The 21,609-nt window shown below is 44.4% G+C and overlaps 1 protein-coding gene across 1 annotated transcript in view; it reads left to right on the top strand.

Moving 5' to 3' along the window:
• The first annotated feature begins 9,300 nt into the window (after nucleotides 1-9,300).
• The window catches only part of THOC1 (THO complex 1), a 131,635-nt gene continuing 119,326 nt past the window's right edge, over nucleotides 9,301-21,609 (top strand). Inside the window, exon 1 of the mRNA XM_030212935.1 lies at nucleotides 9,301-9,406. Coding sequence (XP_030068795.1) covers nucleotides 9,359-9,406 — 48 coding nt within the window. The 5' untranslated portion in view covers nucleotides 9,301-9,358. The remainder of the gene's footprint in view (nucleotides 9,407-21,609) is intronic.

Genomic DNA, 21,609 nt, shown 5'->3' with positions numbered 1-21,609 from the left:
TAACAGAAATCACAAAAGAAATCAAACACAGCTTCCAAATCATGAACTCATGGGCAGGTGCATTCCAACTAAATCTCAACGCAGAAAAAACACAATGTCTCATCCTTTCATCACAACACAACACGAACAAACCCACCACTATAAACACCCCAAATTTTGCCCTTCCTATTTCAGATAGTCTGAAAATTCTAGGAGTCACAATCGACCGACATCTTACACTAGAAAGCCATGCGAAAAACACAACAAAGAAAATGTTTCATTCACTGTGGAAACTCAAAAGAATAAAACCTTTCTTCCCAAGGGAAACATTCCGCAGACTGGTACAATCAATGGTACTAAGCCAACTAGTCTTTTGCAATGCAGTCTATGCCGGATGCAAAGAACAAATCGTTAAGAAACTCCAAACTGCACAAAACACAGCAGCCAGACTCATATTTGGAAAAACAAAATATGAAAGCGCCAAACCCCTAAGAGAAAAACTACATTGGCTCCCACTAAAAGAACGTATTACGTTCAAAATCTGCACTTTGGTTCATAAAATCATACACGGTGAAGCTCCGGTGTACATGTCAAGCCTCATAGACTTACCAACCAGGAATTCTACTAGATCATCACGCACATTCCTGAATCTCCACTACCCCAGCTGCAAAGGACTAAAATATAAACTAACATAGGCATCCAGTTTCTCCTACATAAGCACGCAACTATAGAATGCACTACCAAAATCCACAAAAACAACACAAGGCATAACTAATTTCTGAAAATTACTAATAGAGGAGTGTGGTAGCTGTGTTAGTCCACTCTTACTATTCTATTGATAACCTGAAAATTACTAAAAACCAACTTATTTAATAAGGCATACCACAAAGATCCATCTTAAACCCCAGAGAACAAAATTCATACCAGAACTGCACAAAACAGAACTCTCTATCCCTGACTGTTTAAGCTAATTTATCACGATTGAACTTTAACCCATTACCTTTTATTTCTTATCACGAAAATGAATTCTCTTTACTTGATTGCCTAATCCTTCTGGATATCTTCCGCTTATTTTGTTGCTTTCTTGTGTTTTTTGCGGGAGATTTCGGACTCTCTTTGTTGCTTTTAATTTGGTAGTCAAGCTCTCCACTTATGCAGATGATATAATGTTGTTCTTGACAAATCCAGCCTCCTCCTTAATGGCTTTGTTTCAACTTACTTCTATCTACTCTAATATTTCTGGTTATAAGATTAATAAATTTAAGACGGAGGTTCTTCCACTTAATGATCATGCTATGTCTGGTTTTGCCGCATGGTCTGTTATGGTCTTCACAGCATATTCGATCATTAGGTATTAATGTATGTCCATCTATGGAAGGTACATTGGAATTGAATAAAAATTATATCCTGGAGTTGGTTAAATCTCTATCTCTTTCGTGGAACCCATTATATCTTTCTGGGTGGGGTCGATTGGAGACTATTAAAATGGTGCTAATGCCCAAAGTCAACTTCATCCTTAGTATGCTTCCTACCCTTTTTCCGAAAGTTTTTTATACTCAAATAGATAATATCTTAACTAAATTTTTGTGGAATTATAAGCCTCCTAGGATTGCTCTGAAATCTCTTAAAAACACCAAAGGAAAAGCGGGTGCCCTTTTTCCTGATTTTTTGGTTTATCACAAAGCATTCATTTTAGGTCAGGCGTCATACTGGTTGATAAAACCGCTACATTATCAACTGGTTTGGCTAGCAATGGAGCAACTGGTGTGGGGCTCTTCTTTAAGTCCCCATCTCTTGCCTTTATCTATTCCAGAATGATTGAAAAATAATAATATAATTCTTTCCTCTTTCTCTTGCTTACATGAACTTGATAATTATATGAGTGAAGGAAGGCACCTACATGTGGGTACAGTGGGTTTTGGAGGGGGGTTGGAGGGCTCCCATTTACCACCACAAGCGTAACAGGTAGGGGGGGATGGGCCTGGGCCCACCTGCCTGAAGTGCACTGCACCCACTAAAAACTGCTCCAGGGACCTGCAAATTGTTGTCAGGGAGCTGGGTATGACATTTGAGGCTGGCATAGAGGCTGGCAAAAAAATGTTTTTATTTTTATTTTTTGGGTGGGAGGGGGTTGGTGACCACTGGGGGAGTAAGGGGAGGTTATCCCCGATTCCCTCCGGTGGTCATTTGGTCAGTTGGGGCACCTTTTTGAAGCTTGGTCCTGAAAAAAAAGGGACCAACTGAAGCCAGCGAAATGCTCGTCAAGGCCGGCTTTTTTTTTTTCCATTATCGGGCGAAGCCGGCCATCTCGTGACCATGCCCCCGTCCCACCCTGTCCTGTCTTTGCTACCCTACCAACACGCCCCCTTGAAGTTTGGCTGGCTCCGCGATGGAAAGCAGTTGGCACCGGCCAAAATCAGCTTTCGATTATACTGATTTGGCCAGGTTCAGGAAATCGCCAGCCATCTCCCGATTTGTGTCGGAAGATGGCCGGCGATCTCCTTCGAAAATAAGCAGGATAGTAGATTAAGCAATCAGGTATAAAGAGTTCATGTTCAGAATAAGAGATAGAACGGTATTCCATTAAAAGTTCATAGGATGGGTCGTTGGAGTACGTTTTGATGAGGACATAGTAGATTCAAATTCGGAATGGGAGATAAAACGTTCTTAAGAGGGATCTTTGCAGTATGCCTTGTTGAAGAGGTAGGTCTTCAATGATTTCCGAAAGTTGGTTAGGTCTAGCAATTTTTTCACGTTGGGTGGTAGTGCATTCCATAACTGCATGCTTCTGTAGAAAAAGCTGGATGCATGTGTTAATTTGTATTTTAATCCTTTGCAACTGGGGAAATGGAGATTCAGGAAAGTGTGTGCTGATCTTATTTTGTTTCTGGGTGGTAAGCCTATAAGGTCTGACATGTAGACCAGGGCCTCTCCGTAAATGATTTTATGAACCAGGGTGCAGACTTTGAACGTGACACGTTCTTTAAGTGGAAACCAATGTAGTTGTTCTCTTAGGGGTTTGGCACTTTCGTATTTTGTTTTACCAAATGTAAGTCTGACCCTGCTATTTGGCTTTGGCTTTTGCTCCACAGATACCAATTCCTGAAAGAATTACAGACTGTGCTTTGATGTTCCTCCTGCAACAATGTTCACCTTAGCAGCCAGCGGCTGGCACATGACTTGTTGTCTAAGGATTGAGGCAGCTTGTAGTCTGGGTGAGGACATTCCAGTTCTTGCCAAGTTTAGATCAGAAGATGGTAACACAGTAAATGTTTTCTATCTATTAACCAGATCCCAATTCACAACACTGTCAATCATTGTACTATCTAAGCAATATTCACTTTTCCCTCTTCAGTTGGTGTTAAATATATTTTTAAAATCTACTATAATAAAAAGCACCTCCAACGTTCTGAAGCTGACTCCGTGGCAGTGAAGGGTTTGTAGGGTTCGTGCTGCCTGTAACGCTGTATCCATCTCCTGTCCTGACGTTAGCGTGCTTCCTGGTTCGTCACAAGCAGCACTGACCAACCACACGATAGCAGCACGAGGCACACCAACGGACTCAAAGAATAGCGCAACCCGCCTGCCCAGACACAGATTCACACACAGAACTTCATCGAAGCAGAAAGACAACCGGCCTCAACACTGCCGGTACCGCTGGGTAACCCCCCTCAGAGATACATGCGGCACCCCCCAGGAGCAGTAAAAGGCGTGCAGGCTTGGCCCCTCTCTCTCTCTCTCTCTGAGCTCTGGTCCCGCCCTTGCGGAAACAGAAAATGTGGGCGGGACCACAGCTCAGAGAGAGAGAGACCGAGCCTGCACGCCTTTTACCGCTGATGCCGGCCGCCATTACCCCGACGAGGTAAATCAAGATGAGTTTTAAAATTCATAGGGAGGGAGCCTGGAACTGGAAGGGAGGGACGACGACCATGGAACTGGGAGGGAGGGGGGACCCTGGAACTGGGAGGGAGGGAGGGACGGGGAACCCTGGAACTGGGTGGGAGAGACCCTGAAACTTGGAGGGAGGGGACCCTGAAACTTGGAGGGAGGGAGGGAGGGAGGGGACAACCCTGGAACTTGGAGAGAGGGAGGGGGGCCGCCGTAACCCCGACGAGTCAAGATGAGTTTTAAAATTTGTAGGAAAAGAGCCTGGAACTGGAAGGAAGGGAGGGACAATAACCGTGGAAGTGGGAGGGAGGGAGAGAATGACCCTGGAACTCAGAGGGAGGGAGGGGGGAGACGACCCTGGAACTGGGAGGGAGGGGGACCCTGGAACTGGGAGGGAGGGGGAACCCTGGAACTGGGAGGGAGGGAGGGGGAGACCCCTGGCACACTCTCTCATTCTCACACACACACTCTCTCTCACACAGACACACTCTCACCCAGTCTCACTCTCTCTCTCTCTCACACACACTCGCACATTCACTCTCTCACACACAGTCACTCACACACACTCTCTCAAACATACACACTCCGAGGAAAACCTTGCTAGTGCCCATTTCATTTGTGTCAGAAACGGGCCTTTATTACTAGTGTATAAATGAAATGGGGAAAATAAATAAAACTGAATAAGATTCAGATATTTCCCTGTTCAGAGGTCTACCAGTCAAAGGAGCTTACAAAGTCATGAAAACATTTGTTGCTTAGAAGCTGTCTTTGATTAGAAGCTGTCTTTGCAAAATGTAGTTATAGGATACAAATGAGATCCTGGTTGACTTAAATCCCTTAGCTAAATTTGTGACAGATTTCTCATGCATTCCCAGCCATGGCAACTCACAAGAAAGGCTATTTTTAAAACATATCTTGTGCAATGCCAGAAGCTACTTAAAGAGGCTGCTGGTGTCTGGTCCCAGGGTCAAAGAGCTGGTGGCCCTAATCCCAACCTGTGTGAAAATGCCTCCCTTCTGGATTGGGGGGGGGGGGGATCCCTTACGGACCAGAGGCCCAACCAACTTCCACTCTCTGAAAGTAAAATAAATTTACCTCCCCTCACCAAGCCCCACTCCCACTGCGCACCACCCCTCCAACCCTAGTTCACTGCAAACTAAAGACTTTCAGTAGGGAGCAGAAGCAATTCCCCATTCACTCCTGTCTCAGCACTGGTATTCTGCAACATGGGAGCACCTGACCCTTTGCAATAGGTCAAAATGTACTGCTACAGATCAGTCCTCCAAATAAAGGAGCCCTCAGCCCAGAAGGTAATGCCTTGTCAGTCACATTCTCTTAAGGGAGCATAGGGTTGCAGAACAACAACATTCAGCATCACTGCCTCCCCTGTACCATTAAGGAAGCAGGTACTACTCGGGCATAAATGGGAGCTTTGTGGGTGCAGTGGTGTTTGAATACTACTCCCACATTGTGGCCAAATTGAATTTAATATGCCCAATTATTTTAGAAAGTTGGCTTCTTTGGTTATGAGAAAAGGCTTTCTCTTACTCACTAACCTCTACTCCTGCTTCTAGGAACGCATAAGTGGTAAAGCTAGCGCTGCTTCCAAAAGACGCTAAGCAGTAGGAACCAGCATCCAGCTTATCTCAAAGATCCTTCAAGTATGCATTTGCATATATATTTTTAGGAAAGGCGCTGCCACGCTGAAAACATTTGAAAAGATCTGCTGACTGTTGCAGAGATCATAGCACCAGCGTCCCTGACGAAGGAGTTGCTAAAACAGGGTGCTCTGTTAGACGATATAAAAAGTAGCTAAGTGAAGCATACAAAAATATTAAGATAAGTTTTTGTTGCTGTCTGTTTTTGTAAATCTGGTGCTATTACTATTAAATTACTTTGACCTAGCTCTTTGAATGGAGAGCTGTTAGTTTCAGCAGACCAAAACTGATTGCACTTCTTCAGCTTCTTGGGAATTGATCTAGCTGACGGCCTGTGGTAGTGTAGGTGCGTGTATTTGGCGCTCACCGGGCCAATTTTTACTGCATCTGCAAAAAGGGGCTTTTTTAATGGGATGGGAAAAGGGCACGCAGTAAAACTGAAACTGGTGCACGTCCAAAACCGGCGTGAGCCCTTAACACCACCCATTGATCTAGCAGTAAGGGCTCACATGCTACACGTGCAGTGACCAGTCGGTGCAAGCCAACTGCCAATTACCACCAGAAATGACGTGCTTGTGAGAAAAATTAATCACGGGCGCGTTCCAAATCTAAAATTACCGCCAGGGGTGGGGTAGCCTGGCGGTAGTCTCATTTAGGCACGTGCTGCACACACCTAACGCGTCTTTGTAAAAGGGCCCTGGGCCCTGAGTGAGCTGAAGTCCGTTTTTTTCTCACTAAAACTTTGGCTCGGCTGTAGAGGACAACCTATACTGAAAGCTTTGCATTTGCTCTGCCCCTAAAATACAGCACAAGAGTGTTTATACAATTCCTGTGATTGCTGTTAAGTGATTTATAATTGTATACACACGTCCTTCTGGGGGATTGATTCTACTTGTAGACATAGTCCTTCGATTGTTTTAATTTGTTTATCCAGATCTTACATGCACATGGTTTTGCTTTTTAAACCCAAAGATTAATCCTAAGGGTGGTTGAACAATTAGGTATAAACGGTGTTGTTCCGACTGTACTTGTTTTGGAGTGCTTTGGGTCCTGCTGATCTGTACATCTGCTGTCTGGAATTTTGGAAGATGGAAATAAGGAAATAAAAATTAAATTTTAGATGTACTCTGTAGAGGTTGTTGTTTACTTTTGCAATATGGTGGATGCCTGTTCTGGTGTGTGTATGTGATAATATTTGCATAACTGCCTATACTTATGGCTATGATTTCTGAACATGTGGCATCATTAAAGGATAAACTTTTAAATGCCCAGTTTAGTATATATGCTAATTTAAACTTTGTTAAATGTTTCAGACATATCCATCTATTTGCTCCCATGATACTGAATTCTATTATTCTGTCTCACTGTATTTTCCAATGTAAGCCACATTGAACTCGGCTTTGCATGGGATAATGTATGATTTAAATGTTTTTTTAAAATCCTTTATCCTCCACCTTTTAAGAGACTGCCTACCCGCTGGATAGTGATGGCACAAGGATAGCAAGTTTGGTCCAATGAAGACTAACTCAAAATACCTGTTCCTTAGCTGGGCCCTAGTATTACCATATTGAAGATGCAACCATACCATTCCTCTGTGGTTATGTTCCACTAATAAGGGGCCCTTTTACAAAGGCGTGCTGAGAAATGGCCTGCTGTAGTGTAGACATGTGTTTTGGGTGTGCGCAAAATCATTTTTCAGCGCACCTGTAAAAAATACCTTTTTTAAATTTTTGACGAAAATTGCCGCGCGTCCATTTTGGGTCTGAGACCTTACCGCCAGCCATTGACCTAGCAGTAAGGTCTCACGTGGTAACCAGGCAGTAATGGTCTATGCGCATAGAATGACAATTACCGCCCGTGCACCAGAAAATAAAAATATTTCCGGTGCATGTTGCAGACACGTCAAAAATGAAATTACTGCAAGAGCCACGCGGTAGCTGGGCGACAACTCAAAATTGACGCGCATTGAGCGCACATAGGTGCCTATCACGCGACTTAGTAAAAGGGCCCCTAAACGATTAACTGGCTTTCTTGAAAGGATTATATAAACTTTGAATGCATGACTAGGGACACAAACATACACTTATTTAGTCATTATCACAATTCTTCATGTACAGCCACAAAACAACCTTTTAGGATGGATCGTGTTCACCATGAGCTCCTTTTATTATCGCCCCTTCCTTTATGAATACGCTACCAGAACCCTTATCCACACCCTTGTCATCTCTTGCTTGGACTATTACAATTTACTTCTCACTGGTCTTCCGCTCAGCCATCTCTCTCCTCTCCAATCTGTCCAAAATTCTGCGGCACGATTTATTTTCCGCCAGAATTGTTATACCCACACTAGCCCACTCCTCAAATCACTTCACTGGCTCCCTGTCCGCTTCCGCATACAATTTAAACTTCTCTTACTGATCTTTAAATGCATCCACTCTGCAGCCCCCCATTACCTCTCCACTCTCATCTCTCCCTACATTCCTCCCCGTTAACTCCGCTCACTGGACAAATCTCTCTTGTCGTCCCCCTTCTCCACTGCTAACTCCAGGCTTCGTTCCTTTTCTCTCGTGGCACCTTATGCCTGGAATAGACTTCCTGGACCTTTACATCTAGCTCCATCTCTACCTGTTTTCAAATCCATGCTGAAAACCCACCTTTTCACTGCTGCTTTTGGCTCCTAGCCTCTACTCATTTGCCCTCCCCTTGTTCCTTCCTTCCTTCTCACCCAGTACTTCCCTCACCCGTAACTGTCTTGTCTGTCTGTATTATTTAGATTGTAAGCTCATTTCAGCAGGGACTGTCTCTCTTTGTGTCAGCTGTTCAACGCTGTGAGCGTCTGGTAGCGCTATACAAATGCTAATAATAATATAAGTCATCACAAGAACAAAATATAAGAAAACCAATGGACTGCATTAGGGGCTTATAGTCCACTTGCCCCTGAAACATGTTCAAAACAGAATAATCCATTTGTGTATCTAAAAGGTAAACTTCTACAAAACAGATGACAATGTAATTCCATGTGCCCCAATGATTCTGAAAGGAGAGTTTGATTTTATTTCCATTTAATTTCAGTATATTCCATCAAGGCAGACTACAACAGCAGTTAAGATGAACCCATCAGGAAACAGGATATCCTAAATGAAATTTGGCCATCTGTATTGCATACAATGTATTTATTTATTTAGATGTTAGTGTAGAAAAATGAGCACAAAATACAGAGTTTAAAATTGCTGTTTACCAGCTATAATCATTTTTAAAGCTGTTTTAGTGATATTCAGTTGTTATTTCATATTTGTATTTACATATGGGAAGCTTTCAAATAAATTAAAAAGCTGTCCAATAAGTTAAAAAAAAATTGTCCTCCACCTTTTAAGGCACTGCCTATCCATCTGAAACAGCTTTAGACTTGTTACAGGTGGACCAACAATTAAAAACGACAACGTGGATGCAGGCAGCAGCTCATAGGGTTGCTTGCTTTGTTTTGAGTGTACTAGAGATGGCGGCTGCGCTGGGGAGTGGAAACAGAGATTAACCTAATTGGCTTCCTTGCTTATAGTGGAGTAGATAGGCTCACTTCCACTCCTGTCTATTAAACCTCCTTGGTCTCCTGTTCTAAATCTAATCTCCTTGAGCTAGTCAGACTCAGCAGACCAAAGAAGTAGAGAGTCTCATCAAGACTTGAACGCGTACGCTACGACGTCACCTTGCGTTCCTTCCCTCTCATGCGCAGCCGTAGGTAGACACTCTGATGTCACTTTCACCCATCTCTCGGCTTTTGTTAAAGCGGTTAGTGTGTGTTGTCGTCATTAGTGTGGGACGGGACTAGGCTCAAGATGTCGCCTCCGTTCTTCAGTTTTCCTGAGGCGCGGAGTCGCTCCACGGTAAGAAGTCAGGGAGAAATTCTATAGCCACTAGGATAATAAATATTCACGGTGATATCCCTGCGTGTGTCGTGCGAATTGACGTTTCGGAGCCCAGCGTGAGTGGTTGAGAAGCTGCGTCATTCCTGATGCTCTCCTCACTCGGGACGACTCCGGTGCTTGTTTCATACTCCCTTTGGAGCTGTGGCGGTTGGTTTCGCAAGGCTTACCACTGTTTTGATGTAGTTTCCGCATGATTGTACCTACCACTATGCTTTTGTGATTTATAATAGGTGATATTTACGTCCGTAACATATGATTTGTTGAGCATGTTTTGTGCACCAATGCATTCAAATCAGTACCTGTGTTTTAATGTTATAAAACTCTATTGTGCTTTCTGGCAATGTGTAAAGTGATGTGGTCGCCGTGTGGCAATGTGTGTAATGGCTATTTAGTGTCAAGCAACATAAAGCCGTACTTCAACTATATAGTTTTAATGGATAATTCTCTTCCACTCTAGAATATGAACTCAAAAGATATAGGAATATAAGATGTGCCACACTGCCTCAGATTAAAGTTCTTATCCTGTCTTGTACAGTGGCCAGGCTGTGTCACAGGTATAGGCAGGATCCCAAGGAGTAGCTCATTTCCTTTCTCATACACAAAAATACCTGTCTATGGACTTTTTCTCCAGGAGCTTGTTTAAATCCTTTGTTGACCCAGTTATATTAATGATGTTGACATCATCATCTGAAAATAAATTACATTTAAAAAATACTTCAGTTTGTAAAGTGTGCACTGCTTGCATGTAGTACTCCGGAGGAAAGGAGAAACAGGGGTGATATGATACAGACGTTCAAATATTTGAAAGGTATTAATCCGCAGACGAACCTTTTCCGGAGATGGGAAGGCGGTAGAACGAGAGGACATGAAATGAGATTGAAGGGGGGCAGACTGAAGAAAAATGTTAGGAAGTATTTTTTCACGGAGAGAGTAGTGGATGCTTGGAATGCCCTCCCGCGGGAGGTGGTGGAAATGAAAACGGTAACGGAATTAAAACATGCGTGGGATAAGCATAAAGGAATCCTGTGCAGAAAGAATGGATCCTCAGGAGCTTAGTCGAGATCGTGAGGCGGGGCTGGTGGTTGGGAGGCAGGGATAGTGCTGGGCCGACTTATACGGTCTGTGCCAGAGCCGGTGGTGGGAGGCAGGGATAGTGCTGGGCAGACTTATACGGTCTGTGCCAGAGCTGGTGGTTGGGAGGGGGGGATAGTGCTGGGCAGACTTATACGGTCTGTGCCAGAGCCGGTGGTTGGGAGGCGGGGATAGTGCTGGGCAGACTTATACGGTCTGTGCCCTAAAGAGCACAGGTACAAATCAAAGTAGGGTATATACACAAAATGTAGCATGAGTTATCTTGTTGGGCAGACTGGATGGACCGTGCAGGTCTTTTTCTGCCATCATCTATGTTACTACCTTGTTTTATTATCATTAGTAGGGTAAAAACGCAGTATCTGTTTACCAATTCCACTCCACTCATGACTTGTCGCTCTCTTCCAAGCTGAAGAGCTCTAATCTGTTTGGGCTGTATTCATAAGGTACCCTTTCTATTCCCTTTATCATTTTGGTCTCTTCATGTTCAAGTGTACAGCGCTGCGTACGTTTAGTAGCACTTTAGAAATAAGTAGCAGTAGTGGTTGCCCTTCTCTCTTTTTCTAGTTTTCTGATATCATTTTGGAGTTGGTGCAGTAGTTTGCAATGAAGGCAAAAGTAGCTTGACTATCTTGAAATAAAGGGCAGCCACAGAAGAAAGGTTGTAAATTAGCCCTATCATTAACTAGACAGGTTACAAATACAAACATCATACTTTGAAATGTCTGTATAAGAATACTAGAATTGCAGAATATATAGCTCTGAATGATGACATAGATTTGAGTGGCATTTTAGAGATCTGGTTAAAGAATAATAATCAGGGGGACACTAATACCAAGGTAAAAATTATAGTGCAAAGATAGCCTGGATAAAATTGGTGGAGGGGTTGCGCTATATGTTATAGGGCATTCAGTCAGACTGGCTAAAGTTCTGCATGAAGCATAAGTGGAGAATGCATACAGAACATGGCTCATAATATTCTTTAGAACTCCTCAGCTTATATAGTTTACAAACAAAAAGGTTGGTCGTCTTTAAGATGGCTCCTTTCAGTTTCACCCATTGCAGTTCTTCTTTCTTTAGCTGTTCCTATCCAACTAGCTCTTCCTTGAGAAATTTCCCCATCTCAGCAAAGTTAGGTCTTTTGAAATCTAGAACCTTCAAACTCGAATAAGCCCTCTCCATTGTCATAATATTGAACCACACCATTCGGTGATCACTAGATGTCAAATGATCTCCCACTGTAACATCAGAAACATTGTCTCCATTTGTAAGCACTAGGTCTAGAATAGCTCCATCCTGTGTCAGTTCTGTCACCCACTGCTGAAACAATTCTTCCTGTAGAGAATCCAACATCCCTTTGCTTCTAGATGACCCTGCAGCAGGGGCACCCCAGTCGACATCCGGCATACTAAAATCACCTATCAGTAGTAATTTCCCTTTCCTAGCTATCTTTTCAGTTTAACTCACAGCGTTTCTTCCTTACCCCATATGTCCTGCAGTTCTGTCACATTAATATTATTCTTAACATATAGTGCCACTCCACCCTTTTTTCATCCTGTCCTTCCTGAGTAGATTATTGCCAGGTATAACTATATCCCAGTCGTGGTATTCTGTGAACCATGTCTCCGTGACTGCCACTAAATCCAAGTCGGCTTATATCATTGCAGCCTCTAGATCTAGTAATTTGTTTCTCATACTACAGACATTGGTATATAAGGCTGTCCAGGTGTTACTCTTTTTTTTTCCCCCTTTCTATAAGGGTTTCGGTGTCTTACCTTCCTGTGGGCTATTGAGGACTTTAGGGCTTTTCTCACCCATCCGCAGAAAATTTAGTTTAAAACCCTTTTTAGTACAGTAGCTAGTCTGGTACTGAAAACACTACGTTCCTTCCTTGAGAGATGGACAAGATTGCAGCTTAGTAGTTCTTGGAAAACCATCCCATTGTCTAGGAAACCAAAGTGCTCGAGTTAGCACCATCCACGCAGCCATACATTTAGTTCTAGGATGCTAGTGTCCCTCGTTTGACCTTTACCTTCAACCAGAAAGATCGATGCGAACACCCCCCCCCCCCCCCTACGCGCCCAAGTGCTTTACCCTCCAACCCAGAGCCATGAAGTCATGTTTGATCTGTTCAGTAGGATGCTTAGCAGTATCATTTATGCCAACATGGATGAGTAACATAGTTTAATGGACAGTAGGCTTGATGAGTCTAGGCAATCTTTCTGCTACATCTCGAATCTTGGCACCAGGCAGACAGCACACCTCCCTGGAAAACATGTCTGGTCTACAGATGGGTGACTCAGTGGCCCTCAGAAGAGAATCACCAACAACCACTACCTTTTGTTTCTTGTTGGCCACTGATCTCACAGCTTTGGGATTATTGATCATCATCTCTTGTTTTTCAGATGTTTTGAGCTCTTCTGCCTCCAGGGTTTTGAACCGATTCTTCAGTCCCACCGGATAGAGTTGGGGAGTTGATATTGCAGGCTCTCATGACCTTAGTCCAGCTGCTGTCTTTCTGCCCTCTCATTTCTGTTCTCTTTCTGCCCTCTCATTTCTACCTGGCTAATCCTTTTTTACCTTGCCTGTTCTGTTTGCACTGTATTTTTTAAAAACTCTTATTTGATATTGTTTACTGGGCACTGTATTTGAAAACTGTTCTCTGCTATTAAGGGCTTTTATTTCATGTGTTTTTGAACTAGACTTGCTTCTGCCCTTCCCCCTAGGATTACCATATGTATGGTTTTACCCAGACATGTCCTCTTTTTTTTTTTTTTCCTGCCCTGAAGAGACCACTAGACCACCAGAGCACTACAATAAGGTAAAGGAGGGGAGGATAGGACACCCTGAGGCCCGTCCGTCCGCCCACTAGCCTGCCTGTTCGTCCGCAAATCCAGACAAACGGGCAGGCTGGCAAAACCCACTCCCCTCTTTCCTGCCTGGCATGGCTGCAGACCTATCTTTCTCCTGGTGCCGCTTCAGAATGGCTTCCGAGAGTTCAAGCAGTGGCCTTGTGAGACTTCCGCAGAGGTCTTGCAAGGTCACAGCTTGAACTCTCGGCAGCCATTGTGAAGCAGTGCCGGGAGCTAGACAGGTCTACAGCTGCGCTGGGCAGGAAAGGTAGAAGCAGTTTGTGGGCCTAGTGCAATCATGGGGTAGTTTTGGGGATAGGGGCATTAGAAGGGAAGTATTTTAAAATGTAGGGCTATAAGCAGGGTGGAGGGGTTGTGGGGGGATAGCTTTTAGAGTTGGGGCAATTGGGGGGAGATTTCTTGCACTTGCAGGGGTGGATTTTAGAGAGCAGGCAGTTTGTGGGGTGATGTACAATTAATGGGGGCAGTATACAGGATAGTAGTAAAGTTGCTTGGAGCAGTTTGTGGTCCTGGGCAGGTTTCAAGGGATAGTTTTTTGGGGTGAGCAATTAGGTGCAGATGAATTTGTGAGGGGTAATTCTTGAGGGGGACAGTTTGTAAGGAGTCGGTGCAAAACTTTTTTTTTTTTTTTTAAGTTATTTCACTCAGCTCCTTACTTGACTCCCCTTGTACGTAGTTTTGCAAAATCCAGCACTTAAACATGTATGTTGCAACAGCAGCACTTAAATGTGTGGAATCCAAATTGATGTTGCTCTTTTTTTTTTAATTGTATAAATGTATGAAGTTTCTGCTCCCTGTGCCAGCAAACACATATGTGTTTGGTGTCCTTATATGTATTTCACTAATATTCAACAGTCTTGAGTAAAATGATCAAATTTGTGAACATCCTGACTGGGACGTTCAGATTTCTGCTGGAACATTCTAAGCAAAACTGGCTTCCTTCCATAGCGTCCCACAGATCAATCCAGAGACTTGTGGGTTATGTCCTTCTTCCAGCAGGTGGAGATAAAGAGAACTTCAGATGTTTACTATATGTGGTCATGTGCAGTCACCTTAACTTCAGTATTCTCTCTATCTAGCAGGTGGATGGTCATATCTGTGCAGCTGTGGATTGATTGGCTCCTGGCCTGGTCCCCTGGGTCTAGTTGAGCTTCTGGGGTCTGAGGTGTCCCAGTCTTGGGAATTGGGTGCACACCTAATGGTGCCAGGTTCCTCCCTACTACTACTACTATTTAGCATTTCTATAGCGCTACAAGGCATACGCAGCGCTGCACAAACATAGAAGAAAGACAGTCCCTGCTCAAAGAGCTTACAATCTAATAGACAAAAAAAAATAAAGTAATCAAATCAATTAATGTGAACGTGAAGGAAGAGAGGAGGGTAGCTGGAGGAGAGTGGTTACGAGTCAAAAGCAATGTTAAAGAGGTGGGCTTTCAGTCTAGATTTAAAGGTGGCCAAGGATGGGGCAAAACGTAGGGGCTCAGGAAGTTTATTCCATGCGTAGGGTGCAGCAAGACAGAAGGCGCGAAGTCTGGAGTTGGCAGTAGTGGAGAAGGAAACAGATAAGAAGGATTTATCCATGGAGCGGAGTGCACGGGAAGGGGTGTAGGGAAGGACGAGTGTGGAGAGATACTGGGGAGCAGCAGAGTGAGTAGAAGTTTGAACAGGATGCGAAAACGGATAGGGAGCCAGTGAAGGGTCTTGAGGAGAGGGGTAGTATGAGTAAAGCGACCCTGGCGGAAGATGAGACGGGCAGCAGAGTTTTGAACCGACTGGAGAGGGGAGAGGTGACTAAGTGGGGGGCCAGCAAGAAGCAGATTGCAGTAGTCTAAACGAGAGGTGACAAGGGTGTGGATGAGGGTTTTGGTAGAGTGCTCGGAAAGAAAGGGGCGGATTTTACGGATGTTGTAAAGAAAGAAACGACAGGTCTTGGCAATCTGCTATATATGAGCAGAGAAGGAGAGAGAAGAGTCAAAGATGACCCCAAAGTTTCGAGCTGAGGAGACAGGGAGAATGAGAGAGCCGCCAACAGAAATAGAAAACGGGGGGAGCGGGGAGGTGGGTTTGGGGGGGAAAATGAGAAGCTCGGTGTTGGTCATATTTAATTTCAGGTGGCGTTGAGACATCCAGACAGCAATGTCAGACAAGCACGCTGAAACTTTGGTTTGGATGCAAGGTGAGATATCAGGGGTAGAAAGGTAGATTTGGGAGTCATCAGCATAGAGATGGTAGGAAAAGCCATGGGATGAGATTAATGAACCAAGGGAAGAAGTGTAGATAGAAAAGAGGAGGGGACCAAGAACAGAACCCTGAGGTACGCCGACAGGCAGAGGGATAGAAGTAGAAGAGGATCCACCAGAGTGAACACTAAAGGTGCGGAGGGAGAGGTAGGAAGAGAACCAGGAAAGGACAGAGCCCTGGAATCCAAGTGAGGACAGGGTATCGAGAAGCATGCTGTGATCGACAGTGTCAAAAGCAGCGGAAAGATCAAGAAGAATGAGGATGGAATATTGACCTCCCCCATCAACCCCTCCTCTCTGCCTGACTGGGGTTTGTGGTTCTCACACTCCTGACTTTAAAAGGAGTCTGAGGTTTCCTTAGCTCCGGCGTCCTCTCCTGCCTTTAAAAAAAAAAAAATGCCGTTCAGCACTGTTTAAAAAAAAAAAAAATCTACTCAGTCTGATTTGTCCAGCACAGCAAACTCATGCCGGTTTGCAATACTGACTGAATGGTGTGAGGACCGACTTGGCATGCGACAGCGATTCCCGAGGGGGTGAGTAGTCATTATCCTATCTGCGCCGGTGGGGCAGAGCAAAAGTGGCTCGCAGAGTGGGAGATCCACTGTCCAGCCCAACTCCGTGGAGCGGTGTGCTCCTTCCCTCCCAGCTCATTTTGGTGGGCGCAGGTTAGTTGTTTTCTTGGGTGTGCGTGCGCCATCTTTCTTGCCACTCCACATGGCAATGCTGAAGCCCCAGCGCTCCCCTGGGTCCTGATTTGCTTGCGATTCAGGTAATTTTATATGTAGGCTTTTCAGAAATGTGACTGGGGAACTGGGATGGATCACTCCCAGTTTCTTCATATTTGGTATTTAAGGGCTTCTAAGGAAGGAGGCCTGGGGCGGTTTGCAGACTCCTGTGGGAGTCCTCAGGTCTCCCACAGCTTTGAGTCTCACGCAACTTTTCAGGGGCAAGATCTCTGTGGCTGTTCTGTGGCAGCGAGAGCCTTACGCTGCAGCTTGGAAAGTACTGACTATCTGAAAGTCTTCTGGTAGAGATGCCTGTGCTTCACTAGGTGATATACACTAAGAATATTTCTGGACCCTCTTTGAGGAGGTTCAGGGTGTGTGCACATGATTAATGGAAGGGAGAAAGGGATCAGGATTAGGAATCCTACTCTAGGTTTTTCACTCTTTCCCTCTTCCCCTCTTCCCGTTTCTCAGAGCATGGCAGTACAGTTTGTTTAGTTAGGCTTAAGGCTGTTGACGCCATGTTTCTGTGAGAAATGTTACATTTTGAGGCTAGTGCAGGCCTCTCAGGTTTCTCTCGGTTTCCATGGTAATTCTGCACCCTCTGTGCTGCCCTGGTGGCATTTGTTCTGTGTCTTGTGTACTGTGTACATCAAACTAGTTTTATTCAGGAGGGTGGCTGGCCTTTCAGCCTGAAGGTTACAGGTTCAAGGCTGATTTTATCCATCCTATTAGAAACTGTGGGCTCAGCTAGGTTTCCAGTGGGGCATATTTATTTCATTCTCTCTTGCTTGCCTGGCCAAGTAGTTTGTACATGACTGGAACAGTTATCAGAACTCTATTGTACTAAAGATTTCCCTTCTCTCTCTTTGCACACTGATACTGGCCACACATTTGCATACTAGCCTCAGCTACCCCAGTATCTGCAGCGTACCCGGTACCTCTGATTGATTATATGGTGTTTTTGGCATCTTTTCATTTTATGAGATACCTACATTTCATGAGGAGTGGTCCAGGAGCTACTTCAGTGTAGAGGTAACAATAGTTGTTGCAATCAGCTGAGAGTGAGCACAAAGCTCTAGGGGTGCTGCTTCATGACCCACTGCAGCTTGCTATCTGTAGTGTGCAATGGTGCAACAGCCATATTCTGCTACGCCATCTGTCTCTGGTTCTCAGCCACACTTGTTAGCTCCAGTTTGCAGCAGTTATACCTGCACAGTCACACCAGCCAATTCTTGTCCCTTTCTGCAAGAAGTTAGCGCTGGCTTAGGCATCAGACCACTGATGTGGCTTCCAAGTCACATTTGGCAACCTGCCTTTTGGAAGTAATCTTGGGACTGTAGAAGATCTAGGGCAGTTGGTTAAAGACCTGAGGGGCTTCTAAGTCTTGGAGATAGCCACAGGACGATTTTAAGGATGATTTTTAATCCGCTTGGTTTTGTCGTAGGTTTTGTGGGGCCAGGAAAACCACTTTTAGGGTTTCCACTTCCACTACGACAAGCAACCTGGCTGCTGGTAGAATGAGCTCTGTTTCAACTCCAGGTCAACCTATGCCTGCTGCATCTTCCAATGATGGGTTCTCAGTTCACTCCTCAGGCAAGACTCCTGTATTGGTTTCAAGAGGAGTAGACCAAAATTACCTCAGCTCAAATGTGTCTTAGTTTTTCTATCACACAGTTACAACCTGGACTTCACTACAGATTTTTCTTGGAGTCTACATGCAAGTTCAAACACTGTCAGGCAGTTCTTGCCAACTTGCCAACGTTTCTTCCTTTAGGCACAGTCGAGTCTGTCCCCAGTTGCAATTGGGGAATGGGAAGTTGTTCCCTTTGCTTTGTAGTTCCAACCAGGGAGCTTCCTTCCAGCTGAGTTTGGACATCATAAGAGTCTAGGGTGTTTACAGTTCAACTTTTCACAGTGGGAACCTTGCAGTGTGTAATAGTTCTGTCTGGTGGGGAGAGTTTCTAGCCTCCCTGGACCTCAAGGAAACTTACTTTCATATTCCCAGTGCTTCTTGCTGCAGAGGGATCTTAGCGATTTATGACCATGTAATTCAGCCTTTCCATGTTGCCGAGGACATTTTTGCAAGGTCATGGTGGTAGTGGCAGCTTTCCTTCGTGAGGATGGGTTGCAGGTTCATCCATACCTTGTAACTGACTGAGTTGCGGCTGTCTCTATCAAGAGATGCAAACTTCATCCAAGATACCTACTCGTCTTCAGTCCTTAGGATTGGTAATCAGTGTCACCAAGAGACAGTTGTTTCCCTCACAAATCTTGGCTTATTGGGGATTGCTGTTCCATATAGGCTTGGGAAGTCCTTTCTTTCTTTTGCTCCTCAGTAACAGATGCCAACCCAAGTCAGGTTGTACTTTCCCTACCAGGTCCAGGATATGGAAATATAGGTTCAAGTTATGGGCACAAGGTTCTCTTTCTTGGACATTTCCCCATGGGCCTGAGTCTGTATCAGACCACTTCAGAGGTTCCTTCTCTGCTTTGGTTCCCATCTCTATGGTTCCCTTCAAGCCAGCTTAGTATCAATGGATGATTTCAGCACAGCTTTCTGCTGATATTTCAGTTCTCTCTCCCTGGAGGTGGCTATCTGCAGTTTGTAGGCTGCTAGGGTGAGCTGTAGCCTGGCGGTAACAGATTTCGGATCCCTTCCAGAAGGCAGGCAATCAACCGCTTCCTCACTTGCCAGATGTAGCATCGAGGCCGGCTTAATTGCCAGTTTTCTTCTATGATTTGTTTCAGGTGTCGGATAAACAGATGTTTTTGGTGGTCACAGCTGGAACACCTTAACGTAATCCTGCTCTACAGACCGCCAGGTAATTGGCAAGACTGCCAAACACACTTTATGGACTTCATATCGAATACATGTGTCTCTACCTCAAACCTACTTATAGTAGGGGATATCAGCCTACACCTTGAAGATCCTACCTCAACAAACGCCCAAGAATGCGAAGAATTCCTCCAACTATGGGACCTTCATAGACCAAATACGCAGCAAACCCATACTAAAGGATATGCACTAGACATCATTACACACAAATTCGCCCCTGACTTAAATCTGGTACTAACAGAAATAAAATGGACACCCGTACCATGGTCCAACCACTATATAGCAAACTTCTCCCTCCAATGGCGAATGAAAGATTCACCCCACAAACAAGAACGAATAACCTAAACCACAAGAGGCAAAATAGATCCGTTAATATTCTTCTGGCAACAGTTCTATGATAATGGATGGTCTACAAAGACAGGCACAAACCAATTTCTTCAAGAATGGGACAATAGATGCAGAAACATTAGACAACGTAGCACCACTTCAAACCAAAACCTCACACAGAAAGAACTCAATACCATGGTTCAATGAAGAACTGAAAAAGCTAAAAACGCAAGTTAGAAGGTTAGAACGAGCATGGAACAAAAAGAAAGACGATTCCACACTCATCGCTTGGAAACAACTACAAAGAAAATATAAATAAACTAAAAGACTATATTACAAAACTAAAATTGGACCAGACTACAAGGACACACACAAACTCTTCCAACTCGTGAACAGATTATTGGATACTACACCGGTGACTTCTAACAACACAGAAAAACCAGCAGCAGACCATCTCGCGAAATACTTCAATGAGAAAATCACAAAACTACGTCTCTTGATACCTGTCAACACCACCGATTACACAAAACTCCTTGATTGTCTAGACCCAAACCCTGGTGAATACCCAGCGGACAGAACCTGGACCAACTTCAAAACGCTATCGGAAGACAACATCTCCCAAAAGCTCAAAAGGTTCGCCAAGTCTCACTGCAAATTAGACATATGCCCTAATAACCTAATAAAGTCTGCCCCTCAACAACTCATATCAGACCTCATGGAGCATCTAAACTATATGCTACAAAACGGACTCTTCCCAAAGGATAAAGGAAATATTTTACTCACCCCCATACCCAAAGATGCAAAGAAAAGCACAAGCGACTTAACCAACTACCGCCCAGTAGCATCTATTCCTCTGATAACCAAATTAACGGAAGGAATGATGACCAATCAACTCACCAACTACTTAAATTCTCCATACTGCACGACTCCCAATCAGGATTACGGGCTAACCCGAGGGAGTGAGATTAATTCAGTCTCCATACTTGTATACAAATTTTGGCAGATTAATGTCAGTTTTAGTAGAGGTGGGAAAGGGGATGGGATTTTATATACCGCCTTTCTGTAGTTACAATCAAAGAGGTTTACATATTACATACAGGTACTTATTTTGTACCTGTGGCAGTGGAGGTTTCAGTGACTTGCCCAGAGTCACAAGGAGCTGCAGTGGAAATCAAACCCGGTTCCCGTGGTTCTCAGGGCACTGCACTAGCCATTAGGCTACTCCTCCACTTCCAACAAGCCAACCAGTTTGTAGTGATGGCTTTAGGGATGTGATCATCACACTGGGAGCTGTACTGTAACCACTAACTCATTATTCATAGGTCAACATGTTGCATTTGTGTGTTAATGTCTTTTTCACGCCCATCTGAGGCATATTTGTAAGTGTGACCGAATGTGAAAGACTTTAGTCTTGTGCTAGGACCTCTTGAGGTATCCCCCCATCCCCCTCCTAACCATGTTTCATACCAATTCCTTAGCGTCCCTCCAGACCGGCCCAGAATGTGACTGATGGGTTGTTTATACCTTCTAGCAGGTGGAGACTGAGAACTCTCACTGTAGTGAGAGCCAATAAGAACCCCTGCCAGCTAGAGCCAGATCTAGTATTCTCAGTCTCCAGCATGTGGAAGGTGGTGAGCCCTTCAATCTCATTCTCTTTTCTTCTTATTTATTTTCTTTATTTCTAGTTTAGTAGAGTTTTGTGCTGTAAGGTTAGTGTTGCTCCTCTGAGTTAATTTCTCTGTGCATCCATGGGTTTAGCCTGTGGTTAAAGGCTGAGGCCTGTGGAGTCCTGTAAAAACCTTGGGGGTGCCAAACTTGGAAGGCCGGGTCCCTTCCCCCTTGACCTCGCTAGAATCAGCAGTTATTGACTGATACTGTGAGTGCCACAGTCTCTTTGGGGGAAGAGCTGGTTAGACAGGGAGTAACATAGTAGATGATGGCAGAAAAAGACCTGCACGGTCCATCCAGTCTGCCCAACAAGATAACTCATATGTGCTACTTTTTGTGTATACCCTACTTTGATTTGTACCTGTGCTCTTTAGGGCACAGACCGTATAAGTCTGCCCAG

Source organism: Microcaecilia unicolor, chromosome 1, assembly GCF_901765095.1.
Source record: "Microcaecilia unicolor chromosome 1, aMicUni1.1, whole genome shotgun sequence".
In the NCBI taxonomy this organism is placed as follows: Eukaryota; Metazoa; Chordata; class Amphibia; order Gymnophiona; family Siphonopidae; genus Microcaecilia; species Microcaecilia unicolor.
The sequence above is the reverse complement of the archived record's forward strand: the minus strand, read 5'-3'. Positions and strand labels throughout refer to the sequence as shown.